General features: G+C 44.1%; 1 protein-coding gene across 1 annotated transcript in view; it reads right to left on the bottom strand.

Moving 5' to 3' along the window:
* Positions 1-2,663: 2,663 nt before the first annotated feature.
* LOC119928751 overlaps positions 2,664-12,191 on the bottom strand; it is a 48,912-nt gene continuing 39,384 nt past the window's right edge. The window contains exons 4-5 of the mRNA XM_038747265.1: positions 2,881-2,923; positions 2,664-2,779 (exon numbers count right to left, since the gene is read on the bottom strand). Coding sequence (XP_038603193.1) covers positions 2,664-2,779; positions 2,881-2,923 — 159 coding nt within the window. The remainder of the gene's footprint in view (positions 2,780-2,880; positions 2,924-12,191) is intronic.

Genomic DNA, 12,191 nt, shown 5'->3' with positions numbered 1-12,191 from the left:
ATTTCCAAAACATAGTTCACACATGATGGCCTACTGGTGCAGACTCCCAATGACACCCCAATGACAGAAGAAAGAAGCAGCATGGCCTAGTGGATACAGTACGGGCATGGGATTCAGAAGGAACTGGATTTTAATCCCAGATCCATCTCTTATGTGCCATGTGACCTTGGGCAAGTCACCTGAACTTCTATGTGCCTCAGTGAGCTTGCAGTCCAGGAGGGAGACAGACGTTAATATTAATAAATGAATGAATTCAGGATATGTACATAAGTGCTGTGGGACCGAGGGAGAAGTGAATAAATGGTGCAAATCCAAGTGCTAGGGTGATGCAGAAGTAAGTGGGAGAAGAGGAACTAATAATTATGGTATTTGTTAAGTGCTTACTGTGTACCAGGCACTGTACTAAACGCGGTGGTGGACACTGGAAAATTGGTTTGTATAGAGTCCCTGCCCCACATGGTGCTCATAGTCTTAATCCCCATTTTACAGATGAGGAAACTGAGACAAATTAAGTGACTTGACGAAGGTCACACAGCAGACAAGTAGTGGAGCCGGGATTAGAACCCATGATTTTCTGACTCCTATGCCTGTGCTCTAATCGCTATGCCATGCTGCTTCCCAAGGATATGAGGGCTTAGTTCGTGAAGGCCTAGCAGAGATGTACTTTTAATAAGTCTTTGAAGGTGGGGAGAGTGATCATCTGTTGAATATGAACAGAGAGGGCATTCCATGCCAGAGGTAGGACATGGCTGAGAGTTCGGCAGCAAGATAAATGAGAGATCGAGGTACGGTGAGTAGGTTGGCATTAGAGGAAAGAAGTGTGTGGGCTGGGTTTTTTAGAAAATCAGTGAGATTAATAACAAAGAGGAGGCAAGATGATTGAAAGCCTAAAAGCGTATGGAGAGGAGTTTCTGTTTTAAGAGAAGGTGAATGAGCAACCAAATGGAGGTTTTTGAGGCATGGGGAAACACGGACTGAACAATGGTGAAGTAAAATAATCCAGGCAGCAGAGTGAAGTATGGACTGAAGTGGGAAGAGACAGGAGGCAGGGAGGTCAGTGAGGAGGCTGATGTAGTAATTAAGGTAGGATAGTATAAGTTCTTGGATTAATGTTGTTGCAGTTTGAATGGAGAGGAAAGGGTGGATTTAGTGATGTTGTAGAGGTTGAACTGACAGGATTTGGTGACACTGAATATGTGTATTGAATGAGAGAGATTAATCATCATCAATCGTATTGAGCGCTTACTATGTGCAGAGCACTGTACTAAGTGCTTGGGAAGTACAAATTGGCAACATATAGAGACAGTCCCTACCCAACAGTGGGCTCACAGTCTAAAAAATCGAGGATAACACCACCGTTATGGGCTTGTGAGACAGGGAGGATGGTGGTCTGTCTGCAGTGATGGGAAAGTCACGAGCGGATAGGGTTTGGGTGGGAAGATGAGGAATTCTGTTTTGAACTTGTTAAGTTTGAGGTGTTGGTGGGACATTCAAGGAGCGGTGTCCTGAAGGCAGGAGGAAATATGAAACTGCAGAGAAGGAGAGGGATCTGGGTTGGAGATGTAGATTTGGGAATATTCCACATAGAGATGGTAGTTGAAGCCATGGTAGCAAATGAGTTTTCCAAGGGAGTGGGTGTAGATGGAGAATAGCACCTTGTTACAGAATCGACATTGTTCTAGCATTCTGTTGGCCAAACAAGTGATGGTCTAAAGGTCGTAATGAGGCCTTTATTAGGCAGATTGTGTGCAGTGACCAAATAGAGATATAAACTGACAACGAAAACGCCCACCATTTCTTTAGCACAAAAACCATCCAATTGCCACAACCATAGTGTTGTGACTCCAGATGTTTTTGAAGTTGTTGTTGATGGCATTTATTAGGTACTTACTACGTGCAAAGCACTGTTATAAGTGCTGGGGAGCTTACAAGGTGATCAGGTTGTCCCACAGGGGGCTCACAGTCTTAATCCCCATTTTACAGATGCGGTAACTGAGGCACAGAGATGTTGAGTGACTTGCCCAAGGTCACACAGCTGACAATTGGCAGAGCTGGGATTTGAACCCATGATCTCCGACTCCAAAGCCCAGGCTCTTTCCACTGAGCCACGCTGCTTCTCTGAAGTCTCCACAACATTCAGCTACACAGGTGTCATTTACACAGAGCCATGAAGCCTGTAGCACTATCAGTACCTCCTAGAGAAAATAAATCCAGCTATTGTCATTAGTTTGTCTCTATTTCCAGTTTGGGCAAACTAACAAATTGCACAGTAGAAATAAATATAAACACCAGAAGCTTCAATTGCTGGTGTTGGAGTGTTGTGATCTACAAAATACAATGAATGTTCTGGAAAATAACTACAAAATCTTCATCCAAAACATGCCCCTCACCTAAAGAATCAATCAACATTCTCTTCTATGAAGTTCACATGTTAACTAATTGTTATAAATATTAGAAAAGTCATAAAAGCTTAAAGCATAGATTAACCCAGGAGCTCACTGTTTACCCTCTTGGAAAATAATTTAAGATATGACAAAGCCTTGTAAAATTTAGAGTGGTAATTATGAACCCTAACTGGATCGGCCATTTTAAGACTACAATAATGGTGTTTTAACTAAATGCAATGTGGGTAGGTCTTTGGGGACAAATCTAAATGGAATAAATTAATTCTCTATTGTCTCCCAAAGGAGAGTGTATTGGATTATCTGGAGTTGTAGCAGCTGACTTTCTTGTGGCCTTGAGCAAATCAATTGACTGCTCCACATCCCAGCTTTCCCATCTGTGGAAGAAAACAGAATAGACAACCCAAGAGGGACCTTAGAGTTATTCCAATTTTTCACACCAACCTAAGTCCGGATATTGGTAGTTGGATCCACTCACCGATTCTGCCAATCTGATGGGCTCCAGAGTCTTCCCCTAGCATCTGTTGCCCAAGAAAACAAAGGACAATTTTTGTTCATTTTGCTACTTGGATACCACCTGTGCTGAGGGAATGTTAATAGTAGAGCTAGTTGATTAGTTATATTATTGACAGCTTTTTGGCTGACAAAATTCACAATTCAACATCTAATGAGCACTTACATGGATGGAGACAGGCAGTGGTGCTGAGATGGGAGAGAAGGAAGAACCTTCCTTCTAGGAGGAAGAGGAGGATGGTGATAGAGGGGAAGGGAGAGCTGGGATAGAGAGAGAAAGAGAGGGATAAGGAGGCAGCTGAGGAAAGACAGAGATGCAGGGACACCATAATCCATGGGTTCAGGCAAAAAGGAATTCAGAACACAAACATATTTGTGACACTTGCTGTTCTATTGTGGGAATAAGTTTGAGAATAGTAGCCTTTCGGAGTTAGAACAGACCATCAGAAATCACTGTTCTAGAGACCCACCCAATCCAGGGGCCCACCTGAAGACAAGGAAATCCTAAATCATCCAGTACAAAATCCATTTTCCAAAAATGTTTCCCTCTAATTCACTTCAAGAGGATGGATCAATCCTTCACAATCTCTGCCCATAACCGAGAAAGCCAGGGCAGATTAATATTGGACTTTCAGTGGTGTATTTGGTGAGAAAAAGTGCAATTGGTATCAAAAATGGAATTGTAATATTTGAACATTTTGAATAGAATTGCTGATTATGTTTACCCGTCTAGAGGCTGAGAATAGTGCTCTCAGTCTATGAGACCTATTTGCTTTCCAGTCTGCAGCCCTGGCAGGAAAAAGTATTAGTTATACTTCATATCCTGAAGCAAGAAAGGCTCAGTTTGTATGTAGTAATATGCCTGCCTCTGTTCATAGCACAGAAAGAGCAGTATGCCATCATTACTCAGAGGAAACAGCTCTCAGGCTCTCCCCCTTTCTAGTCAGGATTATACTTGGCCAAAATGGTGAGATGATCAGGCAATCCCTGCTATTTATTGAGTGTTAACTGCGTGTATAGCACTGTACTAAGCGCTGGTAAGAGTTGTTCAACACATTTCTTACCCACAAGGAGTTTAGTTGAGAGGGAGATTGGGGGAAATCCATGCTGATCCCTCTACCCAGGAGAGAAACGTATCCTTCAAAAGCAGTGAAACCTGCCTTATCAGGTTGGATTAGATCACTAGATCGCTTTCCCCTGTATTGTCTGCTAATGGGATTTGGGTTGCTGAGTTCACCCACATAACATTCTTTCCAACAGAGGAAAAAGAAACGTTGAGAAAATTACAAACTAGACAGTATTATTGAATAAAGAAATGCAATATCAAATATAATGAATGTGCTTATACGCATTTGTGACTTTCCAAGAAATCTGATATAAAAAAAGTTCTGTCCTCTCTGGATTAATGCATGAAATATTATGATGAGCTTCATTCAGTCCACTAATTAATTAATACTATTTACTGAGAAACTAGTGTACTGAACATGCTATTCCATTTTTGAGAGTGTGCAATAGAGGTATTCACATGATCTCTGCCTTTGAGGAGCTTATGATCTAGGAAGCTAGCCACTAAAATTAAGTACAGGAGGAAGTAATAGAGTATAAAGATATGTAAGAAGGCGCTACAGGGAGTTGTGAGCACTTAAGTGCTTAGGTGATGGAAGTGCTGAAATGACAGTTGGGTTTATAAAGTGGAGATTAAAAATCAATCAGGGAAGGATAGCTATGTGATTTCAGAGGGGCCTTGAAGATGGGGGGAAAGGGGAGGAAATTTCAGACAGGAGGGAGGGTGAGAGCAAGAGGTTTCTATCAGGAGAGTTGAGAAAAGGTCATGGTGAATCAAGAAATTAGAGAGTGGTTTTTGAGTTGAAGAGACACATTTATTGTTAAAGTGATGGATTTTCATCATCCCTCAAGCTTGCTCTTCCTGTCTCACAAAATGAGGGTAAGAGGACTGATCTCCAGTTATAGTTAAGGAAATTAAATGGAATACTGAATATGAATCCCTAATCTTAGGATTAGATTCAATAAATAAAGTAAAGGCCCCAAACCCATCTGAGTAATGTAGTAGAGCTGTATGGAATGAAGCCAGTAGCGTGGCAATAGTCTATTTTTCGCATACAAACAGTGTGGGAGGGAACTTCAGTTCCACATCTTTTTGTCAATCACACTCAGATAGTTGACCACCAGGAGCTTCCCTTTTGAACTTAAAGAATAGCTCTCTGTGTCATTAAATGAAATTACCCCATTCAGACTCCTTTTCTTGCCCAACTCGGCACAGTAATAGTAGTAGTTGTAGTAACAGAAGTCGTAAAAATAATTTTAGTAGTTGTAATAGTAGTAGTAGAGGTAGTAAGTGGGAGAGGTAGTAGTAGTAGTTGGAGAAGCAGCGTGGCTCAGTGGAAAGAGCCCGGGCTTTGGAGTCAGAGGTCAGGGGTTCAAATCCCAGCTCCACCATTTGTCAGCTGTGTGACTTTGGGCAAGTCACTTAACTTCTCTGGACCTCAGTTACCTCATCTGTAAAATGGGGACTGTGAGCCCCCCATGGGACAACCTGAGCACCTTGTAACCTCCCCAGAGCTTAGAACAGTGCTTTGCACATAGTAAGCGCTTAATAAATGGCATTATTATTATTATTATTATAGTGGTAGAAGTAGCAGTAGTAGTAGTAGAGGTAGGAGTAGTTACTAGCATTTATTGAGTGCCAGGAACTAAGCACCTGGAAAATGCAAAAACAATGAAATTACTCATTCCCTAAACACAAGGAGCTTACACTCTAGTAGCAATAGCATTCATTCATTCATTCAATCATATTTATTGAATGCTTACTGTGTGCAGAGCACTGTACTAAACGCTTGGGAAGTACAAGTTGGCAACATATTACTCTATTTTATTTGTACATATTTATTCTATTTATTTTATTTTGTTAATATGTTTTGTTTTGTTCTCTGTCTCCCCCTTCTAGACCGTGAGCCCGCCGTTGGGTAGGGACCATCTCTATATGTTGCCAACTTGTACTTCCCAAACGCTTAGCACAGTGCTCTGCACACAGTAAGCGCTCAATAAATACAATTGAATGAGTGAATGAATGAACATATAGAGACGGTCCCTACCCAAAAGCGGGCTCACAGTCTAGAAGGGAGAGACAGACAACAAAACAAAACATATTAACAAAATAAAATAAATAGAATAAATATGAACAAATAAAATAAATACATAAATAGAGTAATAAATACATACAAACATATATACATATATACAGGTGCTGTGGGGAGGGGAAGGAGGTAAGGCAGGGGGGATGGGAAGGGGGAGGAGGGGGAGAGGAAGGAGGGGGCTCAGTCTGGGAAGGCCTCCTGGAGGAGGTGAGCTCTCAGTAGGGCTTTGAAGGGAGGAAGAGAGCTAGCTTGGGGGATATGCGGAGGGAGGGCATTCCAGGCCAGGGTGATGACGTGGACCAGGGGTCGACGGCAAGACAGGGAGAACGAGTGAAGTGTCTGCTATATAATAATGTTGGTATTTGTTAAGCACTTACTATGTGTCAAGCACTTTTCTAAGCACCGGGGTAGATACAAAGTAATCAGGTTTTCCCACATGGGGCTCACAGTCTTAATCCCCATTTTACAGATGAGATAACTGAGGCACAGAGAAGTGAAGTGATTTGTCCAAGGTCACACAGCTGACAAGTGGCAGATGCGGGATTAGAACCCACGACCTCTGACTCCCAAGCCCGGGCTCTTTCCACTAAGCCACGCTACTTGCAATGTGCTATGTGCTGGGAAAAAAATAACATGAGAATTAGACTGGATCTTTGTCCCCTAGAGAGCTCAGAGTCTAAGAAATGTCAATGGGTTAGGCAGGCCTAAATATTTACAAATAGAGTAGTTGGCCAATGTTTTTTTGGTTCCCTAATTGTTCCAATAGGGATGTCCTGGCACAGTCACTAAATGGGCTCAAATCCTCCTTCAAACCCCAGGAGCTCCGGTTATGGGAGATTTAATGCCTAGAGTGTGGGTAATGGCCGTCTTTCTCTTCTTAAACCCCACATAGTGGTTCATGCATTTCTGAGTCTAATTCCCGAGAGAATGCACATTGGTCAGGGAAGAGGAGGGATGTGAATTTCTCCTAGGGACCCAGATTAGAAAGCAACCTCCTTTGGAACAGTAAAGGAGCCAGAACAGGGAGCATGGTAAGGCCCATTGTGGACACAATGCATTTTTAATCAATCTAACAATGGTATTTAATGAGAACATACAGTGTACAATGTACTGTACTAAGTGTTTGGGAGAATACAATAACAATCAACATGATACTTACCCTCAAGGAGCTTACAGTTAATGGGGGAACAGCTTAGGTCAAGGTGTTTTGATTTGTGTTTTTGTGAATTTCTGTATAAATCTCAGCTGCATTTTAGCTCTGTAAGTGGTGTGACTTTGCCACCATGATCAGGGGTAGGGTGCATGGGCTAGGCAGGTGCTTTATAAACAACTTTTTTCATTAGTGTTATTGCCTATTCAAGCCCTGGAGGAAAGTAATCTCTCTCATCCCTCAGATGACTTTTTCCCAGCCATCATCCCCTTGCAGCCCACCATCCCTGGAAGTGGAACTGCTGTCACTTATGGTGAGACAGATAATACCCAGCCCTTTGGGTAAACACAACAGCCGGAGAGCGAGGAAGAGAGGCCAGAAAGCCATTTAAAAGCCGGGAAAATTGCAGCAACCTTCTTCCAAACCACTTATGGGTTTTATGTGAGACTATTTTTCTAACACCCTCTCAGAGGGCTCTTGTGCATCTGGGAGGCTTGAGGAGGCCAGAAAAGAGCACGGGCTTCCACGTCAGAAGGACCTGGGTTTTAATCCTAGCTCTGCCACCTGTCTGCTGTGTGACCTTGGGGAAGTCATTTAAACTCTCTGTGTCTCAGTTACCTCATTTGTAAAATGGGTATTAAGACTGTAAGCCCCCATGTGGGACAGGGATTGTGTCTGACCTGATTACCTTGTGTCTGCGCCGGTGCTTTGAACAGTGCTTGGCTGATAGTAAGCACTTAACAAAAAAACAATGTTATTATTATTATTATCTTCCAGGATCTCGGCAGCTGAAGCTCAGTTAGCGGAGAGAAAGAATTAGTGTTTCACTTCAGTAGTGGCAGGGAAGATGGCTCTGGGAGGTGGAGCCTGGACAGTCAAAGGAAGTTCAATTACCTGCAGGTGCATTTGGATGATGATAAATCAATGAATGACATTTACTGAGTGCTTACTGTGTGGAGACCATTGTACTAAGCACTTGGTAGAGTACAATTCAGCAGAATTGGTAGACATGATCCCTGCCCACAAGCAGCTTATAGTCCACAGGGAGACTATATAAAAATATTAGTGAAGGGGTGACGGGGCGGGGGGAGAGCATAAGATTATAACTAGTGTGGGGTTGGGGTGAGTATCATTCTTCTGTTTGGGGTCACAGTCAGACAAGTCAATAAATCAACCTTATTGAGCACTAACTGTGTGTGTGCACAGCACTGTACTAAGTGCTTGGAAGAATACAATATAACAGACACAACCCCTGTCCACAATAAGCTTCAGTCATTTCTTCATTTGTTTGGTCTTGTTTGAGCACACATCAATCAATCAGTCATATATAATGAATGCTTTCAGGGTAGAGGACTGTACTGAGTGCTTGGGAGAGGATATTATAAAAGAGTTGGTAGACTTGTTCCCCTTACATAAGGAGCTTACAGTCTAGAGGGGGAGACAGTAATATAAATAAATAAATTACAGATCATCATCATCATCGTCAATCGTATTTATTGAGCGCTTACTATGTGCAGAGCACTGTACTAAGCGCTTGGGAAGTACAAATTGGCAACATATAGAGACAGTCCCTACCCAACACTGGGCTCACAGTCTAAAAGGGGGAGACAGAGAACAAAACCAAACATACTAACAAAATAAAATAAATAGAATAGATATGTACATGAGTGCTGTGGGGCTGAGGAGCGGGTGAATAACGGGTGCAAATCCACGTGCAAGGGTGATATAATAATGATAATAATGGCATTTATTAAGCGCTTACTATGTGCAAAGCACTGTACAAGGGAGTGGTAGAAGTGGAAATTAAGGACTTGGGGAACAATAATTATGGCATTTGTTAGGGCTTACTATATGCCAAGCGCTGTTCTAAGAGCTTGGTTAGATACAGGGTAACAAGGTTGTCCCACGTGGGACTCATACTTTTAATCTCCATTTTACAGATGAGGTAACTGAGACTCAGAGAAGTTAAGTGACTTGTCCAAGGTCACGCAGCAGACACGTGGCAGAGCCGGGATTAGAACCCACGCCTTCTGACTCCCAAGTCCGTGCTCTTTCCACTTAGCCATGCTCTTGGAGGAAATGTGTCTTCAGTGAGGCTTGGAAGGTGGGGAGAGTGATCGTCTGTCGGCTATGAAGAAGGAGGGCATTTTATTGTGTGAGTTTTGGAGAGGGAGGAGAAACGTGTTTCAACCCAGCCAGTCCTGGGCCTCTCCAGCCGCATCTGTGCACAAGTGGGCCCCGGACTGAGAACCGCTGTCTGCTTGGCTTGGGATGGGGAGGAGAAACCAGGATTCTGGACTGGTCCAGGGATCTGCCCTGTGGCTGCGGACTGGAAGGGGATGTGACTGGTTTCTAACACAGCCTGGCCAGGACAGGGCCAGCTGCAGCATGGAGTTGACACCTTCAGTCACCTTCTTGTGGATGAAACGTGGCTCAGTGGAAAGAGCATGGGCTTTGGAGCCAGACATCATGGGTTCTAACCCCACCTCCGCCACTTGTCGGCTGTGTGACTTTGGGCAAGTCAGTTAACTTCTCTGTGCCTCAGTTACCTCATCTGTAGAGTGGGGATTAAGATTGTGAACCCCACGCGGGACAACCTGATCACCTTGTATCCCCCCAGAACTTAGAACAGTGCTTTGCACATAGTAAGTGGTTAGCAAATACCATCATTATTATTATTATTATGTACCTAATCCCCGGCAAAGCCACACCATTCATTCATTCATTCAATCATATTTATTGAGCGCTTACTGTATACAGAGCCCTGTACTAAGCACTTGGGAAGTACAAGTTGGCAACATATAGAGATGGTCCCTACCCAGCAGTGGGCTCACAGTCTAGAATGGGGAGACAGAGAACAAAACAAAACATATTAACGAAATAAAATTAATAGAATAAATATGTACAAATAAAATAAATAAATAGAGTAATAAATACATACAAACATATGTAGATATATACAGATGCTGTGGGGAGGGGAAGGAGGTAAGGTGGGGGGATGGGGAGGGGGAGGAGAGGGCTCAGTCTGGGTAGGCCTCCTGGAGGAGGTGAGCTCACAGTAGGGCTTTGAAGGGAGGAAGAGAGCTAGCTTGGCGGATGGGCAGAGGGAGGGCATTCCAGGCCAAGGTTAGGACGTGGGCCGGGGGTCAATGGCGGGACAGGCGAGAACGAGGCACAGTGAGGAGATTAGCAGCAGAGGAGTAGAGGGTGTGGGCTGGGCTGGAGAAGGAAAGAAGGGAGGTGCAGTAGGAGGGGGCGAGGTGATGGGGAGCCTTGAAGCCGAAGGTGAGGAGTTTTTACCTGATGCATAGGTTGATTGGTAGCCACTGGAGATTTTTGAGGAGGGGAGTAACATGCCCAGAGCATTTCTGGACAAAGACAATCTGGGCAGCGGCATGAAGTATGGGTTTTAGTGGGGAGAGACAGGAGGATGGGAGATTGGAGAGGAGGCTGATACAGTAATCCAGACGGGATAGGATGAGAGCTTGAACGAGCAGGGTAGCGGTTTGGATGGAGAGGAAAGGGCGGATCTTGGCAATGTTTTGGTGACAGACCGGCAGGTTTTGGTGACAGATTGGATGTGAGGAGTGAACGAGAGAGCGGAGTCAAGGATGACACCAAGGTTGGAGGGCTTGTGAGACAGGAAGGATGGTAGTGCCATCAACAGTGATGGGAAAGTCTGGGAGAGGGCAGGGTTTGGAAGGATTTGGGAGGGTTTGGGAGGTCTGGGCTGCTTCTGCAGGGAAACTGAGGCTCCAGCCCATAGACCCAAGCTAGGGCAGAAACTGACTCTCACCTTCTGGTTCCAGGTCCCCACCTCCCACCGCCAACATTGATCAACTCCAGTTTCAGGCCATCTGCAAATGTTGCCAATAATGTCTTTTAGAGAATAGCCCATTCACCACAGGAGAGTGAGGATCTAGCAGGAAAAATAGTACCATGTCTAGCCAGTGGGTTGAACACGTCATAATCAGATGGAATAAGCATGGCTAAGTGGAAAGAGCCTGGGCTTTGGAGTCAGAGGTCATGGGTTCAAATCCCAGCTCCATCACCTGTCAGCTGTGTGACACTGGGCAAGTCACTTCAATTCTCTGGGCCTCAGTTGCCTCATCTGTAAAATGGGGATTCAAACTGTGAGCCCCCCATGGGACAACCTGATCACCTTGTAACCTCCCCAGCACTTTTGCTTTGCACATAGTAAGCACTTAACAAATACCATTATTATTATTATTATCATTATTATTATCCCACACAGGGCTCCCAGTATAAGGCGGAGGAAGAACAGGATCTGCTTCCCGATTGACCATTGAGGAAACCAAGGCCCAGAGGGGTTGACTAACTTGCCCAAAGTTATCCAGCTGTTCAGGGGCAGAGCTGGGATTAGAATTTCTAAATGGGTGGTGGGGATTGGGGATGCCCATGGAGTCCTGATTTTCCCAGAACTGTGGAACAGCACCACCATCCTTCCTGTCTCATAAACCTTTAACCTAGACATTATCCTTGACTCATTTCACTAAATTGGGAAGCAGCATGGCATAGTGGATAGAGACCCACGACCTCTGACTCCCAAGACTGTGCTCTTTCCACTATGCCACGTTGCTTCTCCTAGCACTTATACAGTGCTTTGCCCACAGTAAGAGCTCAATGAGTACAACTGAATGAATGAGTGAATGAATAGAATTATTCAGGGCCAGATAGATAAGGGACATGCAGATATCTGAGATAAGGTCAAGCATCAGAGGGATTTCAGGGCATTGCAAAAGGGGTCTGCATAGGTTAGCGAAGGATGGTGGTGGGTCCTGGGAGTTTAGATATGATGGACACTACATGGCTTAATGGAAAGAGCCCAGGAATGAGAGTCAAGAGAGCAGGCTTCCAGTCATGTCTCCATTACTTGCCTGCTGAGTGAGCTGGGACAAGTCACTTGACTTTTTTTTTTAATGGAATCTATTAAGTGCTTACAGTGTGTCA

The sequence above is a fragment of the Tachyglossus aculeatus genome, chromosome 5 (genome assembly GCF_015852505.1).
Source record: "Tachyglossus aculeatus isolate mTacAcu1 chromosome 5, mTacAcu1.pri, whole genome shotgun sequence".
NCBI lineage: Eukaryota > Metazoa > Chordata > Mammalia > Monotremata > Tachyglossidae > Tachyglossus > Tachyglossus aculeatus.
Note: the sequence above shows the minus strand (reverse complement) of the source record. Positions and strands in the feature narration are given on the sequence as shown.